This window comes from Trachinotus anak, unplaced genomic scaffold (genome assembly GCF_046630095.1).
Source record: "Trachinotus anak isolate AG129_WGS33_773 ecotype Australia unplaced genomic scaffold, CSIRO_AGI_Tana_v1 ptg000018l, whole genome shotgun sequence".
In the NCBI taxonomy this organism is placed as follows: Eukaryota; Metazoa; Chordata; class Actinopteri; order Carangiformes; family Carangidae; genus Trachinotus; species Trachinotus anak.
This window is the reverse complement of record NW_027273869.1, coordinates 12528577-12547548: the sequence shown is the minus strand read 5'-3', so window position 1 is coordinate 12547548 and position 18972 is coordinate 12528577. Positions and strand designations below refer to the sequence as shown.

The 18972-nt window shown below is 42.7% G+C and overlaps 3 protein-coding genes across 5 annotated transcripts in view; 1 reads left to right on the top strand and 2 right to left on the bottom strand.

Annotated features, from left to right (window-relative positions):
- Positions 1 to 200: 200 nt before the first annotated feature.
- On the top strand, positions 201 to 7929 carry copg2 (COPI coat complex subunit gamma 2). Its single transcript, XM_071502940.1, has 24 exons — positions 201 to 359; positions 721 to 773; positions 875 to 955; positions 1088 to 1159; positions 1277 to 1356; positions 1656 to 1731; positions 1890 to 1982; positions 2166 to 2252; positions 2444 to 2601; positions 2781 to 2914; positions 3130 to 3197; positions 3503 to 3691; positions 4190 to 4285; positions 4488 to 4731; positions 4945 to 5020; positions 5285 to 5388; positions 5510 to 5635; positions 5753 to 5821; positions 5991 to 6172; positions 6336 to 6465; positions 6711 to 6808; positions 6948 to 7086; positions 7208 to 7306; positions 7513 to 7929. The coding sequence occupies exons 1-24, from the start codon at positions 323 to 325 to the stop codon at positions 7641 to 7643; spliced, it is 2622 nt and encodes an 873-aa protein (XP_071359041.1). The 5' UTR covers positions 201 to 322; the 3' UTR covers positions 7644 to 7929.
- A 31-nt stretch (positions 7930 to 7960) lies between these two features.
- Positions 7961 to 12411, bottom strand: mest (mesoderm specific transcript). Its single transcript, XM_071502941.1, has 12 exons — positions 12155 to 12411; positions 11851 to 12041; positions 11426 to 11505; positions 11245 to 11322; positions 10943 to 11079; positions 10760 to 10818; positions 10294 to 10334; positions 10083 to 10153; positions 9890 to 9991; positions 9726 to 9802; positions 9294 to 9357; positions 7961 to 8543 (listed from the first exon to the last, which is right to left on the bottom strand). Exons 2-12 carry the CDS (start codon positions 12002 to 12004, stop codon positions 8426 to 8428), a joined length of 981 nt encoding a protein of 326 aa, XP_071359042.1. The 5' UTR covers positions 12005 to 12041; positions 12155 to 12411; the 3' UTR covers positions 7961 to 8425.
- A 1511-nt stretch (positions 12412 to 13922) lies between these two features.
- The window catches only part of atp2b1a (ATPase plasma membrane Ca2+ transporting 1a), a 37060-nt gene continuing 32010 nt past the window's right edge, over positions 13923 to 18972 (bottom strand). For 2 of the 3 annotated variants that reach the window (XM_071502937.1, XM_071502938.1), the window contains one exon: positions 13923 to 17191. In XM_071502937.1, the coding sequence (XP_071359038.1) occupies positions 16799 to 17191 (393 nt within the window). In that variant the 3' untranslated portion in view covers positions 13923 to 16798. The remainder of the gene's footprint in view (positions 17192 to 18972) is intronic. The other variant, XM_071502939.1, reaches the window with a different exon arrangement.

The following is an 18972-nucleotide window of genomic DNA, read 5'->3' as shown; positions in this document are numbered from 1 at the left end:
GTTGACTTGCGCTGTTGCTCCGAATTTGTGCCATTTTCAATACCTGCTTCTGTCTTCCCAACAAGTTGGCTTTCGATAAAAGACTGCTTTGTGGTGACCCTGTTTACTTGAATAAATAGAATAAAACGACGTTTTAATATTTGTTTTCTGTAGCAGCAGCGCCCCTTCCGGTCCTGACGCTGAATGCTTCTGACGTCAGTTCCGCCGACGTGGACGTCGCAGCAGGAAGAAGGTTTTCATTTCAGCTACGTGGAAGTAGCTTCTGGTGTAACCGAGGCTGAGAGCACCTTTTGCCCTCATCCGTCAGCTTCATTCCGAAATAATGATTAAAAAGTTTGATAAAAAGGACGAGGAGTCTGGTAAGATTATGAAGTTATTAGTTTGCTACTTCAAAATAAAAATCGTTGCTGGACTGACAAGATCTTGATCGCTTTCGAAGCTAACGCGGTGCTAGCCTGTTAGCGTACTAGCTAAAGTTAACGACAGCTAGTCAGGATAAATCAACCTGACTGTTAACCGTGACTTTGTATTGTTTAAGTGCAGTTTGGTCAGTTGTAAACCGAGTTGCAGGACCAATTAGGTTATTGACTTAATTACAACGGTCCGTTAAGGTGTAGTCTCAGCTAGCTGTACTAGCATTGCAAGCTCGGCAGTGTCAGCTGGATATTGTGATTGCACAGACGTCTGACACTACTGTTTTCCTGCTGTTTTGATATTTAGGAAGTGGGTCGAACCCTTTCCAACACCTGGAGAAGAGTGCCGTGTTGCAGGAGGTAAAGTCTACACCTGGTTCTGCACATATTTGAGAAAAAAAAGTAGCCAAAGAAATATCCTAACTATTGAAATGAAATAATACGACCCTTCTTAATCACAGGCAAGAATTTTCAATGAGACACCTATCAACCCAAGGAGATGTCTCCACATTCTCACCAAGATTATCTACCTCCTCAACCAGGTAAAAAAATACATAAATTGATGAACAAAAATGTAAAGTAGCTCAGTTTTGGTGTGTATTGCGTTAATGTCTGTCCAACCATCCATCTTAACGTCTTAACTCCATCTCACTTCCATGTCTTTGTTTATTTAGGGAGAGCATTTCGGGACCACAGAGGCTACTGAGGCCTTCTTTGCCATGACCAGGCTCTTTCAGTCCAATGATGTAAGATAACACTGATTTACCTTAAATTTTTAATTCCATTTTAGCTCAACCAGCATAGCATCACTCTGCAGTGTGAAGATACAGACATAGAAAGTTTATACTCTCTTTCCATCTCAGCAAACCCTGAGGAGGATGTGCTACCTTACCATCAAAGAGATGGCCAACATCTCTGAGGATGTCATCATTGTCACCAGCAGGTTTGTACCATGACATGACTATGACTTTAAGTATCACCTGTATTCAGGTAGTGATATCTCAGAAAAAAGTGAGTGGAAGGACCTCTGAAACAGTTTGCCTGCAGTTTGTGTACATCTGTTGTTGTAGTACAGCTGTTATCACACAGTAACACCTGGATACATAGAGTGACAGATGTGGATGGACAGAGATTTGATGTATAGAATAAATACTATTTAAAGTATTGCAGAGGAGAGTAAGTCTTTGCAAATGTTCCCTTTTCTTTTGAGGTCATAGTTATTTCTTTTGTGTTATTTTACAGCTTGACCAAGGACATGACAGGGAAGGAAGATGTGTACCGAGGACCTGCTATCAGGGCCCTCTGCAGGATCACAGATGTGAGTGCTGCTTCATCCTTGACCTCTTTCCCCATCTCTTCCTTCTTTTGCCATCACATAGAAGAAACACTCTGTATATTCCCCAACTGTACTTGTTTAATGTTTTTTAATTAAGAAATAAAGCACCTGTTCTTACGTTTTCCCTGTCTTGCCCTCAGACCACCATGCTGCAGGCCATTGAGAGATACATGAAGCAGGCTATTGTTGACAAGGTGCCCAGTGTGTCCAGTTCTGCCCTGGTCTCCTCACTGGTAAGGCATGGAACAATATCAGATTTGACAAAAAAAATTGTGAAGTATTTTTTTTTTTTTAAATTGGGTCTGGATCGCAGGTTTTATTCTGCTGGTGTTTTTGTGTTTCCATGTGATTCATATGAACTTGTGTAATTGCTTACATCTCATTGCTAATGATCTTTTCTGTTTGTATGTGTACAGCACATGGTGAAGATGAGCTACGATGTGGTGAAGCGCTGGGTGAATGAAGCCCAGGAAGCTGCTTCCAGTGACAATATCATGGTCCAGGTGGGTAGAACAAACACACTCAAAGGCTTGGGAATTCATATGATTTTGAAACATTAATCGTTGGTGTAGAGGGGAGGCTCAACTGGATTTTTGTATCACACAGAGTATTCATAAAGTTAAAATGTCAACTATTGCAGATTAAACTAATATTGTTTGATATCACTGTTGTTTGTGTGTGTCCTGCTCTCCAGTACCACGCCCTGGGTCTGTTGTATCACCTCAGGAAGAACGACCGTCTTGCCGTCACTAAGATGCTCAACAAGTTCACTAAGTCTGGTCTCAAGTCTCCTTTCGCCTATTGCATGCTCATCCGGATCGCAAGCAAACTGCTGGACGAGACAGAGGGAGGGTGAGTAGACCTGCAGTGAGGAGAGACACAGGGACATCTGAGTACTTGTACAGAACAGCTAATCCCTAGTGATAAGTTATTTGTTGCCACCTATAGTATCTCTGAGTGAGACTAAATACGGTGTTGATGGCACATTGTGAGGCTGTTGACAGCACTGTGCTTTATCTTCATGTTTACAGTCACGACAGCCCCTTGTTTGATTTCATTGAGAGCTGCCTGAGGAACAAGAACGAGATGGTGGTGTATGAGGCTGCTTCTGCCATTGTCCATATGCCCAACTGTACTGCCAGGGAGCTGGCCCCTGCTGTGTCAGGTCAGTAGTTATTCACGTCTCATCCACTCTCTTCCTCCATTTATTTTTGCTCTATCTCTTTGTATTATTGATTCAGAGCATAACTCATTTTATTCTTTGATTCATTTGCAGCACTGACAGAATTCAATGATGTCTGAGTGATGCAGTAAAATGAGCTCTTCCTCTCATATTGCATGCTCATGAATCTAATTGGAAATGTGTGTGTTCTCCTGCAGTGCTGCAGCTCTTCTGCAGTTCTCCTAAAGCTGCCTTGAGATACGCTGCAGTGAGGACCCTCAACAAGGTACAGCCTTACTCTCCATCCCTCCTCTACATGGCTTCCCTTATTATGTATAAGCAACACTTACATTTGTGTAAGTCATTGTGTTGCATTATTCAGTTGTTGCACTGTATTGGAGCAATATGACATAAAAGTGGTTGTAAGTCCTTTATTGTTTCTCAGCTAGATACAGAAGGCAAGACTGAAAGAGCTTTGTAGTTCTTTTTTTCCCCCTTTACTCAAGGCACACCGTTTATACCTCAAAATAAAATCAAAGATGTATAGTAATATTTCAGCAACTATACTGACATTTCCTTTGTGTCCACCAGGTGGCGATGAAGCATCCTTCAGCCGTCACGGCCTGTAATCTGGACCTGGAGAACCTGATCACTGACTCAAACCGTAGCATCGCCACGCTGGCCATCACCACTCTGCTCAAGACGGGCAGCGAGAGCAGCGTGGACCGACTCATGAAGCAGATCTCCTCGTTTGTTTCTGAGATCTCTGATGAGTTCAAGGTCAGACATTTTTGTTTTAGTCTTGTTTTGTGGTGTATTTAATAACAAAGTAGAAGAAAATCCATAGACACATGATGTAGAGGGTCTATAAGATTACATGTAATAGATTTTAAAATCCTGAGCTGCGATCTGTAATCAAGTCCAACTCCTGACCTCCACAGAGCAAGAAACAGAAACAATTAATCCTACGTTATATATGAAAAGTTGTCTAATACACTTTTGGAAATGAAGGCCAGGCAGAACTTGAAGGTATAAATGCATCAAAACCAGGAGTGTCATTGTTGTACTAGTATTGTAATACAATATTTGTTGAAAGTGAGAATGTGTCAGAGTAAGGTTTTTTATTTTTTATCCCTCAGGATTTCAGCTTCTGTGGTTACGAAAGATTAATTTCTAAAATGAATTTCATTGCTTTGTCCCCATTTTTAAATCCTGTTATTTGTGTTGTGTTGTGTTGTCTGTTGTCCTGAATCGGTCCCTGATACTTGTTTACCTCAGGTGGTGGTGGTGCAGGCCATCAGCGCTCTGTGTCAGAAGTATCCCAGGAAGCACAGCGTCATGATGAACTTCTTGTCCAACATGCTGAGAGATGATGTAAGTTGGCCATTAATAGACCACTGACTATCCCTCACACTTTGGTCTTTGTGAGGGAGCTTCCTTTATGGTATCATCACCTAGAAAGACAACTAGTGTAAAACTTGCTTTTTTTTTTTTTTTAACATATTTTATTTATAATTGTATTTCACTTCTAAGTTGAGCACATGACTCACAGTGACCATTTCCTGTCTCCCTGCAGGGCGGTTTTGAGTACAAGCGGGCCATCGTAGATTGCATCATCAGCATCATTGAGGAGAACCCAGAGAGCAAAGAGACGGGCTTGGCCCACCTCTGCGAGTTCATCGAGGACTGCGAGCACACGGTGTTGGCCACCAAGATCCTGCACCTGCTAGGCAAAGAGGGTCCACGCACACCGCAGCCCTCCAAATACATCCGCTTCATCTTCAACCGCGTGGTGCTGGAGAGCGAGGCTGTCCGTGCAGGTGAGACCGAGTGGGGAAATGTGCGTCTCAGAATTGTATGTATCTCAACCTTTTAGCCTCCCCAGAGAGTGATCTATCACATCCATGCCAAGGGTCGCCTCTTACTTAAGCAGCAGATTTATTTACAGCACAACAGCTTCACTAGTGAGCTTTATTTCATGACATTTTGTATCCAGCTGAAAAAAATTCTTTTTTTCCTCCTTCTGCCTTCAGCTGCGGTCAGCGCTTTGGCTAAATTTGGAGCTCAGAATGATGATCTGCTGCCAAGTGTCCTGGTTCTTATGCAGAGGTATTCATTTACTTACATTAGTTGTGTTTGTCCTTTCATGTGTGACTGCAATACTGCACTTTTCTTTGGAAAAAACACACTGGCTACTCTATTTATTTTATGATTATGATAAATTTAGACTTTTCTCACTCTGTAGAAGTAATTTATTCCCCTGAAATTAGCAAATTTGTACATATTTAATATTGGATTCTGTTGTCAGTAGATACAAATTCAGAGACACATTGGTGAATATGTCGTATCTTTAATGTCCGTCTGTCCTTACAGATGCATGATGGACAGTGATGATGAGGTGCGTGATAGAGCTACTTTCTACATGAACGTGCTACAGCAGAAGCAGAAGGCTCTGAATGCTGCCTACATCTTCAACGGTGAGCCTTATTTGCTAAGAGCACATTGATTGAGCTCGTACCAGGCAGCTGACAAGGCAAAACCTCGACAAGTGAAGCAAAAATGTTGAGCATTAAAGTTTCTTCTTCTCCTTGCTTTCAGGTCTGTCTGTTTCCATCCCCGGCCTGGAGAAGTCCCTCCACCAGTACACTTTAGAGCCCTCGGAGAAGCCTTTCGACATGAAGACTGTCCCTCTGGCCACCGCTCCCATCACAGAACAGAAGACAGGTACAACCACAGAGCTGTTAACTAATCTTCACAGGGTTTCTGTTGATTCTTGCACTCAACCGAGAAACTTGTATGGTCAAGAGCATCTGTTAATGTTGAATTTTTTTTTTCTCCCAGAAATTGCCCCTGTTGCCACCAGCAAACTGCCAGAAAAGTTGGCCCCATCACGCCAGGACATTTATCAGGGTATGCTTGTAAACACTATCTGTCCTTCATGGGATTCAAGACGTGCATGATCCAATGAGAGTCTGATATTTGCCCTCATACAGAGTACATTGGTTTGACTAGATATAATGAATAAAGAACCCGCCATGTCTTTGTTTTAATCTGTCTCTGCTTTTCGTCCCTCTGACAGAGCAACTGGCATCTATCCCAGAGTTCCAGGGTCTCGGCCCGCTCTTCAAGTCTTCTGAGCCGGTGCAGCTGACGGAGGCTGAGACAGAATATGTGGTGCGCTGCATCAAACACACCTTCGCCAGGCACATGGTGTTCCAGTTCGATTGCACAAACACTCTGAATGACCAGCTCTTGCAGAAGGTACCAGCACTGTTACTGCTTAGTTTCATGATCTTTTATTTCCTGGAATTCTTTTTGTTCAGTTTTGATTTGGTTAGATACACTCTGTGTGTCAGGATTTCAGATATAACAGCAGCTTAACTATAGCACAGTTGTGAATGCAATGTGTGCTGCTTTGTGTCAGGTCATAGTGCAGATGGAGCCATCGGAGGCGTACGAGGTGATACACTACATTCCCGCCACCAGCCTCCCCTACAGTCAGCCCGGCTCCTGCTACACTCTGGTCCGACTGCCTGATGACGACCCCACTGCTGGTAAGACCACTGGGGCATCATGGGGCTGACAGAAAAAGCAGGATTTGAATTTCTCGTTGACGAAACTTGAGAGTTCCTAACATTTAGATCAAAAACAGGGAGATCACGCAGTTGTTGTTAATTACTGTTAAGTGTGACACCTGCACAAAGTCCAGAATGATGAAAAAAATGTGTCTTTCTGAATAAGCAAAGTGAGGAAGAGTTCACTGAGGAAGAGGTAATTGACGTGTCCCATCTGTCCATAGTGTCTTGCACGTTCAGCTGCACCATGAAGTACCTTGTCAGAGACTGCGACCCCAACACAGGAGAGCCTGATGATGACGGTTATGATGATGAATATGTGGTACGTAATGGCAGCACATCGACAAGCTATCAAAACAAGGAGCCTTGTGTATTTTCATTAATGTAAACGATCTTTGCCACTTTTCTCTTCTCGTCCTTCAATCCTTAAATGTGTGTTTTTGTCTTCTACTCTTCTTCAGCTGGAGGATCTGGAGGTGACAGTTGCAGACCACATTCAAAAGGTTTTGAAACCAAACTTTGGAGCAGCGTGGGAAGAAGTGGGAGACGAATTTGAGAAGGAAGAAACATTTGCCCTGGCGTCTGTACGGACTCTTGACGGTACGCAGAAGTCTGAAATTTAGGCTGAAATCATTAATTTGCTTACTTCAAAATAAAGGTGAAAGCACTGAGCTTAATTTCTTCAACTGAAAAATTAATCTTGAGTGGTTTTCATGTACAGAGGCGGTGGGTAACATCATCAGCTTCCTGGGAATGCAGCCATGTGAGCGCTCAGACAAAGTTCCCGAGAACAAGAACTCGCATGTCCTCTTCCTCGCCGGTGGGTGTATTATAACTACAAATAGCAGAATGATTTCAGAGGTTTAAGAACATATTTGGATACCTGTTTCATAAAACATGATATTGTCTTATATTATATGGACTCTATCCAGATAGTATATAATAATACTTTTTCTGACAGGTGTGACGTGATTGGCTAGCAGCTGTTTAACTGACACCTTTCCCTCCCTCTCTCTCTCTCCTCAGGTGTGTTTCGTGGAGGTCATGACGTGCTGGTTCGCTCCCGCCTGGCGCTGGCCGACGGCGTCACCATGCAGGTGACGGTTCGCAGCGGGGAGGAGACGGTCGTTGACGTCATCCTGGCCTCTGTGGGCTAACGTGCTAACAGCGCAGCTCCGTGCCAATGCAACACGAGACCTTTCATCTCTGCACAACAAACTGTCTGAAATGTCACTTTTTCACAGCTCTAAAATGACATGTGTAATGCTATTGTAATTACTACGCTGACACCATCCAACCCGAAAAACAACATCATTGTTTTATTGTTTCTAGTATATAAACTGAGAAGTGTTTCTGTTTTCTTTTTACTGTCTGCTGGTCCTCCTTCACAATAAGAGTTTTCCTCTGTCAAATCTACAATAAAGTCTTGACTGTCAAAATACACCAGGTTTCATTTGTCTCAAAAAATTAAGACTTTTTTTTTTTTTTTTTACAAAACTACTTTTATTTGAAGAAAATTGACATTGATTTTTTTTCATTAACATCGAGAGACATTTAGAAAATCATATCAAAATTCATTCAGAATGCAGCTGATTGCTGGACTCAACAGAAAGCAAGGAATCCCACAGATAAGTTCAAAGGTCACACAACCAAACCGAACTTAGAGTATCATGCTTCCTCAGAGGGTTTATGATTGAACACTGACCATCAGATTAGTCAGTTGCGTTACATACAATTGATCGATTGTTTTAGTTTTCTGTGACAGCACCTGACATCTGAAGGATTGATGCTGGTAAACTAACCCATCAGTTGTGATGAAATCTCAGATTAGCGCAGCGTTTCTCCTGCTTACAATTTCCTCGTGATCATTTATCACTTTGGTACACGCAGCTTGAATAGGTTTTAGCATCACTGTTGAACGTGGGTGTTGCATTTCCCATTAGAAAGAGTGAATAAAATTGAAATATGCATTGAGGAAGCCAGTGGGGTCTTCCAGCTGAGGGTAGTGACTGATGTGTTCGTCTAAAATGGTGACTGTCGACCTCTGGACCAGCTGCCTGCAGGGACAAGTTAAAAAAGATTAACAAGATCATTAATGCACAAAACGACAAAAGGCAAAGCTGTGATTGGACCGAAAATCAGGAGCAGGAAGGGCATATTGACCCTGTGGATTGTCCTGGTGGCTTGGTGGTTTAAGGTCATGACTGATTCTGAATCAAATCCTACTTAGGATCTTTGGTAAATTTTCATTTCCTGTCCATATTTCTACTCAAAAAGTTAAAAAATACTTACAATGATAAAAAAAATAAAAATAAAAATAAAATACTTGATAAAAATTATGTTTCATGATTCTGCATTAATTCCAGTGAAACTATTTTACTGTGGTGGATATAAACCGGGAAACTATTTTTGAGTGAAGCTCTACAGACACTTAAACACTGACTAAGCAGCTTTTTTGGTTTTCATTCAAACAAAACTGAAAAATTGACTCTACTCTGTTGCAAGGTCACCGTGACCTTGACCTTACGCCACCAAGACCTAATCAGTTTGTCCTTGAGTCCAAGTGAATATTTGCGCCAAATTTTTACACACGCCATCTTACATTTGTAAATGCAACTAAAGTCAAAAGATGTGAACTCCAATTTTCTGACTGAACTCAAATCAGCTGAATAAAAAACATCTATGCGAGTTCGATTTTTTTTCTCATTCAGATTCAATGAGTGAGCTGCAGGAGGATCTGCCAGGAGGCGTGTTACAGATCAGATCATCTGAACAGGGTTTAAGAATCAGGCGGGGGGGGCACTCACTGGTAAAGACGGATGAACTGAGGATGGGGGTTGACTGGGTCCAGGGGTCCGTAGATCATATGCACTGCGAGACAAGGTGGAGATGGAAGAAGACGGAGACTTCAATGCTTATGTCAGCACACGCACAATGTGCTAATGCTAATACTTTTTTTGCTGTATTTCTCGTGAGGTCTGTGACAATAGCACACACACCCACCCCCTCCACCCCCCACCCCCCCACCCCCTTCCCTCCTGAGCTCAGGATCACAGATGGACCATGAGGCCGCTCCTCACAGCGTAAGCAGCTTAGCAGCAGCGGCTCTCTGGCCGAGGCTGCTGGGTCAATCCACCTCAAGGAAATGTTTGGCCAACACAAAAGCCACCCTCTGATTTCTTCACACGCGCACACACACACACACACACACACACATCAACATGTCTGATGCAACTCACGCGGGACGAAGGTGGAAGTGAGTGCGCCCACCCATCGCTCTCTGTGTTTCAATCTCTGGTTGATGTACTGGAGAATACTGAAAAAGAGAGGCCAGACGCAGGAGTGAGTGCACACAGAGAGAGGGGGGTGGTGGCAGCAATGAAAGCAACGCAAAGTGACACACCTGTCCAAAACTAGGTTGCCGTCATTGTAGCGCAAGCCCGTCCACATGTCCCAGAACTCGGCATCAGTGGGCTGCGTGTACGGTCCGAACACCTCCCCGATCCTGCCAGGGAACAGGAACAGGAAACAAACTTCACGCTCTGGTGCAGACACGTGTTTCTGTCACTCTGGAACAAGCCTCCAGCTCTGCTTACCCTCTCTGGAAGATCATATAGTTGGTGAGACGTGTCAGGAGCGGAGCCAGAAAACTGGAGTCCTTCAGAAGCTTTTGGAGACGGGATTAAAAAAAAAAAAAAAAAAAAAAAAAAAAAAAAGACTCCTGTTCACTCTCACCAACTTCTTAAAAATCTCACACTGTGCATGACTGCGCTGAAAAGTAGGTGGAAGAAAACAAAGGTGACTCACCATCTGCAGCAGCCGTGGGTAGTGTGTTTCTGGGAATATTCCTGTTGGAAAAAACAAGTGTCAGCACTGCCTGTGTCCTTCACAGCAGAATAATCAGACATGGTGCGAGCGCTGGGGCTGCAGCTAATGATTTAATGAAGTCTTCAGACTGCTTGTTTAGTCTGACCAAAACCAAAGACGTTCAATTGACAGGGATATAAAAGAGAGAAAAGCAGAAAACCCTCACAATTTAGAGGATAGACGCAGAAAATGTTGGGCATTTTTTTGCTTATTTAATAAATAAATGATGATCAAAGGTGTTCAGGTGACAGAGCAGACAACAGGAACTCCACACGCCCTCAGACTGACAGTGTTTAGTCTGATGTGCAATAAAATGATTTTGACTTGTTACGCAACAGTAAATCCCTGCCGCAAAGTACAACACAACCCAAAAAACAAAAACAAAAAAAAGCACATCACACTGTACCTCCATTAGAAAGACACAGGCTGTTCAAGGTCAGGTGACCTGTGCGATTCTGGTCACTCCTGGAAGGACAAGAGAAAAACAACACAGAAAGAAGAGGGGTGTTAACATTTCATCATTTTACTCGTTTTTTTTTTTGTTTTTTTTTTTTGGACGATTCGGATACATACACTGGTACACACACACCTGTAGAGCAGCTCCAGGGCCACAGTGTCTCCGTAGTCATGGGACACCAGGTTGACCCGCTGGTTGCTCAGACCCAGGTGGGCCACCAGGGCCTCCACCACACTGGCCTGCTCAAAGATGGAGTACCTGTGGGGTCGCTGCGGTCCGGGCACAGGAGAACATGAGTTATGAACGAGCCCAGTAACGGAGCATCGCGCAGGAAATATAAGAAAATCATTTTAGTGGATTAATCTATATAAAGAAATAGATATCTGTTGGAAAACCTCAGGGGGAGACTCTCTTTCCTCTGTTTTTTTACTCACTGGCTTGTCGCTGAAGCCGAACCCGAGGAAGTCCAGTGCAATGACTCGATGGAAGCGCTGTGTGAGTGGCTCCCAGATCTGTGAGGGGGGGGGGGGGGATAAAAAAACAAAAACACATGGTTTGAGAGGTTGTAAAAACTTGAGTGTACTGATTTAGCTACTGAGCGTGTGCAGTGGAAACCTTGTTCCAGTCGAAGCTGGAGGTGGGGAAGCCGTGGAGCAGAATAACAACATCTGGGCTTCCCAGAGCACCATAGGAGTCTGGTTGGAGGAGGAAAGAGACAAAACATTGATAAAAATATACACACATTTTAAGTTAAGAGGCAAATATGTTCATGTGGGAATATCGTGCATTTACTCCAGATGGAAAGGTGTGTAGGGATATTATGGCAACAGAAAAAACAAAGATTATGTACGACTGGGTCACTAAAAGTCCCCTTCTGGCATTTGGTACTATTTGTATAAATTAAATGATTAACCACAAGTTCACTGATCAATCAATAATCACCATCAGCAGCCCTACAACACTAGGAGCCTGTGCAGACATTTTACTCTCCAGTGCATAATGTCCCTGTGGCTGAGGGCGACTCTCAGGTGCACTCTTGCCTCTGTAGAAGATGTTCCTGCCTCGGAAGCGGAAGACCTCCCCGGCACTGTGCCACTTGTGCAGGGCAGGTGAGAGCTGCGGGGGCGGGATGTGCAGGTAAACGGCCAGCAGCGGGACGCAGATCAGACCCACATGAATCCACCACTCCCTCATCTTGAGCTCGGCGGTGGGGGGGGTCGCATTCCTGCCTCTGGGAGACGGAGAAGACACGTTAAGAGGGGTGGTGGGGGGGGGGGGGGGCAGGTGAAGGGATCATGCGTGGAAGGGAGGGATCACAGCCGGGAATGAGACCGCAGTACTCACGGAAAAGGAGCCACCTGTGTTCAGCAGACCTCGGCCCCGCGCTCAGGATCCATTACCGCAGGACAAATTCCTGCGGGCTGCGGAGAGGAGGGAACGCTGCGGGACGTCTCACTCCAGTTCCTGCTTCCGAGGTTCCACGAGCGTTTTCCTCAAATCCCGTCATCGACAGGAGACGCTGAGGTCAAAGTTCACCTCCCCGCTTCCCTTCCCAGACCACACCGGTAACTCTTCAGCGACGTGGTCGGCTGTGGTTGTTGGGACGCCGGGGTGGAGTGGTACATCACACCAATACACAATCTTTGACGAGCTGACAGGTTTGAAGTGCTGAAAGAAGAGAGGTTTACTGCTCTCTGCTGGTGTGGATGAGCAGTAACCCCCCCCCCCCCTTTTAGTTTAGTTTTTATTTATTTACTCATTTTATTCCATTTGCATAGTCATTTTTTAATTGTAATTTTTTTTTGTAATAACTTTTACCAGTTTTGCATATTTCTTCATCACGCTTGCACAGACACTGATGATAGTCTGAAGTCAAACCTATTCACATGGGAATATTTGCTGGATTTCTCAGTCCTCTATGAGAGTACTTTTTTTTTTTTTTTGTTATTGTTTTTTGTTTGGTTTTTCAGATAACACACAAGCAACACGTTCCTTTGGCTCTGCAAAAGCATGATGGGCATTCTCGCTTTTCTTCCTGACATTTTATAGACCAAGTGATTAACTGAATAATCCAAAAAATAATCTGCAGATGAATCAATACTGAAAACAATCGTTAGCTCCAGGTACCTGCAGTTTTTATATACAGCATTTATAGGTCTGTTCTTGGCTTTTTACTCCTCAACAAACACAATACATTTATTGCACTTTTGATTTTTAAATTTGAGTTGATATTCTGTTATGTTTGTTAAAAAAATAAATAAATAAAGTGCATATCTCCCCCAAAAACAAAACACACACAAAAAAAAGATTAAACAAAGTAGTTGACATGTATATAAGTTCACATATGGCAAAATAAACACACAGAAACTAAGCCTTCCCACTTGCTGAATTGCTGATCTACTGTAAACAAGCTCCTGCTTTACCTGCGTCACCCCTGCACAGAAGAGGTGGCCTTGTTGGAGGAGAGACAGCTGTGGAAAACATTTCCAACAAAGCGTCCATTGTGTAAGAGTCACTGGCAGCCTGCGCAGATGCAGTTACAGTCTGTATGCGCCTGACGGATGAACCAAACTGCTACACTGAGCCTGACGCTGCTCTGAAAAAGTGATAAATATGAATCATAACACATTATTTCCATTGGCCACAAAGACAGTAGTTACGGGGATCAGCCATCGCTCCCAGAGGACAAACGAGTCCGAGAGGAAAAGATATTGTGGAGAAAGTGCCCTGAGTTAAGTTGCACTAAAAGGGTCTGTTAAATTTTGCAGCCACATCATCTGAATCTTTGACAGATTGCAGAGGAAATAAGGAAATTTCCAAATCACCACTGAACAAAAATATAACAAAAAACACCTCACTCTTATTCATACCCTTAAACAAACAGGTAATGGGAGTTAGACTGTCAGTTTTTAGTTTATTTAACCTCCTCTGTTCTTTAGCTGTTACATTATCTGGAAATTGTAAAGTTATGCACATTCTTGGGAGAAAATCACCTTTCCTGCGAAAATGTTCGCTTGTTCACTGTAGAAATAAAGGATTTTCATCTCTACAACATCCACAGTAACAACATCCCATAAATACTGCATGATAAATGAAAAACATAGCCCTGCAGTTAGGCTAAATACATTTTTTATTTTTAAAAACCATACACATTACTCGACAAGTTTCAAATGTAAATCCAATCACGATATCCATTTAAAATGCTCAAGATAAACAGACATGAAGTACTTTTATTTCCAAATGTTAAAAGATAAAAAAATAATAATCCATAAAACAGATGGAAAAACATTCATTCCCATTACAGGAAGAAGCTACAGAACAAACTCCTCATATGGATTCCGCTTGTCTTTTCAATTTCTCACTTTGTATGCAATCCTAGCTGCTATTTTGTCATCTGTAAAACAAGGAAAACAAACTTATTTCCTCAGAGAACGTTGTGATTTAACATTTTCACCTCCTTCCCCTGTCCACGGCCCTTCAGGAGAAGGCCACCAGAAGGCTGCAGGAAGAATCTGCAGCCTGCTGCCGGAGACATCCTGCGTGGTTGACAAGCACCGTCCCAAACATTTAATTAAGTAACAAACTAAAAGAGGCCTGTTCTCTTTCACACCATTTGCACCCTGAGATGAATATTCCAGAACAACACACATTTTAGTGGCCAAAACCTTCCCCATATAATGTGATTGGTGTCAAATCATCCAAAATCGTTTTAGTACGATGAAAGGTATCATCATTATTGTCATAAAAATACAAAGGTACATTTTTTTTTTTTAAATCATGATTTGTATCAAAATTATTTTTTTTCCCCCAAGGAACGCTATGAAATAAAGTACCCTGTGCAGATAGATACCAGTGTATGCCTAGTCTTTATTCTTGAAAAATGCACATGTCCAATTCTTTAGCGTTTCCAGTACATCAGGTGTCAAAAATATTTTACAAACAAATCAAATGCAGCAACATTTAATCAAGATGAAAGGAGTCTTATGGACAGGGCTGAAGAAAAAAAAAAAAAGCTCTTTTTTTTTTCCTTAGTTTTTGATTTTTAAAAGGTCAACAAGCCAGAACTCGGAGGAGTAAAACTAAGTTTGAAATATGAAAATAATTCACTTGCTTTTTGACCAAGACAATGTTTTACTATCTAAATACACAAAGTCTGAAGTTAAAAGGTTTTTTCTTTATAGATTTCTTTTAAATTAAATACCCTTTTCTATGCCTGAGTAAACAAATGTCGGTATTATACATTGGCAGGGGGGCTAATGTTTTGCTGAGGAAAATAAAAATAAAATGCACCAATTTAAAAAAAAAAAAAAAAAAAAAAAGATGACCAGGATCCATATTTATCAAGCATCCAGACAGAAGAAATCAGTCCTAACAATCCCAAAATTTGAAGAATGAGGCTTATTTGGTTCTACTTTTAGCTGGAGACAGTGACAGTATTTTAACTGTGAGGAGTTTCCTGAAGGTGGCGAATGATGGGAATAAGCATCATCTAAGTTATTATTGTAGCCAAGGCACATTCACATTTAGTCTATATGAAGTTCTTATTCAAAAATAAATAGGCGCACTGGTTGAATAGCTCAAAATACAGCACAGCTGGTTGTTAAAAAACGCTGATGACTGCAAGTCATTTTTAATGCTTTTGAGTTTTGGCAAAAACAAATTTTTAGCCTTAACGTGCATAAATTAGCTCATCATACACCCACAAGTGAAGCTGTTTTCTTTTCCCTGCAACTGATCTACATTAGCCTCTTCTGAATGTAACTAATAACAACAACAACAACAACTTGTAAAAATCTAAAAGGAAAACTTCTACTTCCTGCTGAAAGTGACCGTAGGAGGCTTCATAAGGACCTCGTGTCCGACTGAGGTAAGACTTTGTTTCCTAGTCCGACTCTCAGCAGGATTCTAGGCGTCGTTCTGAGATGCTTGCTAAATACGGGCCCAGATGGTTTTTTTTTTCTAAAATCCCTTTAATGAGTGAACCTTTCAACATGTGGAAATCCTCGAACACAACATACTGAATGAAAAGAGAATCCAGAACTCCAGAAGGTTTTGTGCACATGAAAACTATTGAAGAAATGGAAGAAGTAAATATTTATAGCAACGTGAACAGAGGCCCTAATTGTCTTTCCCGTCCCGTCTCGTGAAAAACACCTCGCCCAGTGGACCTCTTTTCTATACAAGCCTTAGTGTTTATCGGTTTGGCTAGAAGGTTCTATATTTATCTACAAATATATAACAAATAAAACTTGCAGGCAAAAATAGTTAAGTTTCAATAGAAACACCCTTTTTCCTGAAAATACAGCAGTATCTGAAATAATCCTCTCATTCATTTTTTTTTTTTCTGTCCCAGTTTTCTGCATCATACATCAGGAAGCTCTTTTGCCTACAAACAGAAAAAAAGTATCTACAAACTTTGTAAACAGACCTGCTTTTTCCAAAAACATAAATAACTCAAAATATTAACAGCCAATGGAGCAGAAATAAGTTTTGAATGAGCAAGGGCCAAAGAGATAAATATACAACACCATTCAGATAAAAGAGAAGCTAAAGGTTCTTTCATCGATCTTCAAGCCAGGAGGAAGACCTCCCCTTCTCAATTCAAATAATATTAATAATAATAATAATAGAATAGAATAATAAAAACAGGTCACTTTCAATCTGAGTTTATAATCACCCCTTGTTTACCGAGAAAAACAAAAGTTACCAAGGAGGGAGGGGTGGAGTCCTTGTGTTGCAGTGGGGTATTAATAAGAACCAAAAATAAAAGAAGACCAAAGCATCCACACCAAGCCGTACATTCCTCTGAATGTTTGCTGTTCTTTTAGTCCAGCCCAAGCCAAGCTCACACGTGACTCCGCTCTCCTTCTAGCCCTTCATCTCTCTTCTCCAAGTGTTCACTCGTTTTGTCTGAGCTGAGCTCCTTGGTGGTGGGTAGAAAAGTGATGGTGACATGTGGAGCAGGGGTGGGAGTAGGGGGGGGTCAGATCAAAGGGAGGTCTCCAGGCTGTGTAGGGGGCTCCCTGGGGCCGAGGGGGTTCCTGATTTGGGAGCCTCTAGGAGGAGATGGTTACTGCTCTCCACAGCGTTATTGTTCTGGTTTGTGGAGGGGGACACCGGCGTGGTGGGGGCGGCGGTGGTAGCGGGCGAAGGTGAGGGTGAGGGCGGCGTGGGCGTGGCGTTGCGGGGGCTGGCGGAGTTGCGCTTGGTGGGAGCGTCGTCCTCTGCGTCGGTGTCGTCTATGAGGGGAATATGGGGCTCAGAGTCCTCTATCCGAAATTCGGGGTGGGTCATGAAGTTGTGGATCGATGTTCGCGACTCGGGCTTCTCCAGCCCCTCATAGAGGGAGATGGAGCTGCGGAATGCATTCACCACCCGGATCTGGAGGGAGGGAGAAGGGACAGGGAGCGGGAAAGGCACATGTTTAGTCACATTCAGTAATGATACACGTGTTTTTCATTTTCACACCTGGAGGTAACACCACAGATAGAAAACCCGGGACGCAGGTTTTACTGAGTCAATAATAGGTGAGTTTTAGGGGCAAAAAATTACCAGTGAGGGGGGGAACTCTCAGAGACACGTGCAAGTGTGCAGTTATTTCTAGTAGTCAAATTACAGCTTGTGGAACCAGTTTACAGTGGGCTGTCCTTACCCATTTTCTAGACTACTTTAGCCTCAAAGCCACTGTCAAAGTCTATTCTAATTCAGTGTCACTTCCTGTTTCTCCAAGTCACCCTCCATCCTGCCAATATATTTATTCTAGAGTACAGACTGCCACTGATTTAACGCCTTAAGCACAGGCCAAAGCCACATGCTAACGCACACAACTAAAGGCATGAGATAGACTTGAGGCATTTAAAAGGCATCCGGTTTCAATAATGTTTCGCAGACTGGACTGTAGGCCTGTACGGAGCCAGTGCAAATCACAATGTTGGTTAAAATAAAAGCATTTCTGAGAGATAGAAAACTTGACTTGCACCCAGTGAAGACAAACCTGACAATTGACTCTATTCTTTAAAATCATGTAGTAAATCCCTTGAGGGGAGGGTACAAACCAGTGTCAAACTCGATGCAATGTAGGCTTTTTTTTTGTTTGTAAGTACAGTGGTAGTAATTCACAAAAACACTTGGTAGAGGCCTGTGTCTGATTAATCAAAATGCAAAAGGGAACCAAGAGACAAGAGAGATGCTGTTCTTTAGACAAGAACACATCCAGAGAGAGAAAAAGGACAGAGGTTGGACACAAGAGTTTACTGTTGTTGGTCATGCTTAGGATAGAGTAAAGAGAGAGAGACAGAGAGAGGCAGAGGAATAGAGACAGAAAGAACAAAGACAGACAAAGAAAGAAAGGGGTGGTCAGTTACAGCTTATGTTTGTGGAGTAAGAACAAAAAAAGCTGCGGCAGCCAAGCATGTCTACAAGCTGGTATACATGTCAAAAACAGCACAAAGAGAAAAAACTCACAAACGAGACCAGAGACTTTGAACCCATGCAGAGCGCGGCGCTACCTTGTGTTCAATGGTAGTAAACCTTTGAGTATAGCCCATGACACATTTCACAGAATCTAAAGAAGAATATGTGGGGAGTCAGTGGTATTCATTCTTTTAGGGTCTCTTTGGCAACACATTGCCAGCTGGACACATTCTGCCAACAAACAAGTATTCACATAGAGAAAGACTTCGAGGAAAGATGGTCCAGCTCTTTCCAAGAGTACCTGAAAGGAAAAGTTCAGAGTTTAATAGGGAAGTGCCCGTTGGCCCATAAACGTCAGATCTGAGAGGAGTCCCACCTGCAGCAGACCTTAATATTACTGTAAGATTGCATAATTGTTCAAGATGCAGGGGGAACACAACATTGGATCTGCTGTTAATGTGTCTGGGAAAAGTCCCACATGTTTACATTCAAGAGCACAGTCATCTATTCCATTAAGCTGTTTTTAGTGACATCTGTTAGACATTTAAAATCCACTGCTGGTCAGATGGTTTGCCTGGGAAGATCTGAAAGAGAAAAAGAGTCATCGTCAACACGCACACACACAATCCTTGTAAGGGCACGGTCAAGAGGAAATACCACTGTGAAATGATCCGCATCTGCTCGACACAGCGATCTTCCACGCTGAACGGACGGCTGGCATGGTGTGAAAGCTGCCAGACCTTCCAAAC

Coding starts and splice junctions, on each gene's coding strand:
- copg2 (XM_071502940.1), top strand. CDS start 323: ATGATTAAAAAGTTTGATAAAAAGGACGAGGAGTCTG. Junction 1,160..1,276: donor GGCTCTTTCAGTCCAATGAT/GTAAGATAACAC, acceptor TTTCCATCTCAG/CAAACCCTGAGGAGGATGTG. Junction 6,173..6,335: donor ATGACCAGCTCTTGCAGAAG/GTACCAGCACTG, acceptor GCTTTGTGTCAG/GTCATAGTGCAGATGGAGCC.
- mest (XM_071502941.1), bottom strand. CDS start 12,004: ATGAGGGAGTGGTGGATTCATGTGGGTCTGATCTGCGTCCCGCTGCTG. Junction 11,323..11,425: donor CCAGCTTCGACTGGAACAAG/GTTTCCACTGCA, acceptor CCCCCCTCACAG/ATCTGGGAGCCACTCACACA. Junction 11,080..11,244: donor TCGGCTTCAGCGACAAGCCA/GTGAGTAAAAAA, acceptor CCCGGACCGCAG/CGACCCCACAGGTACTCCAT.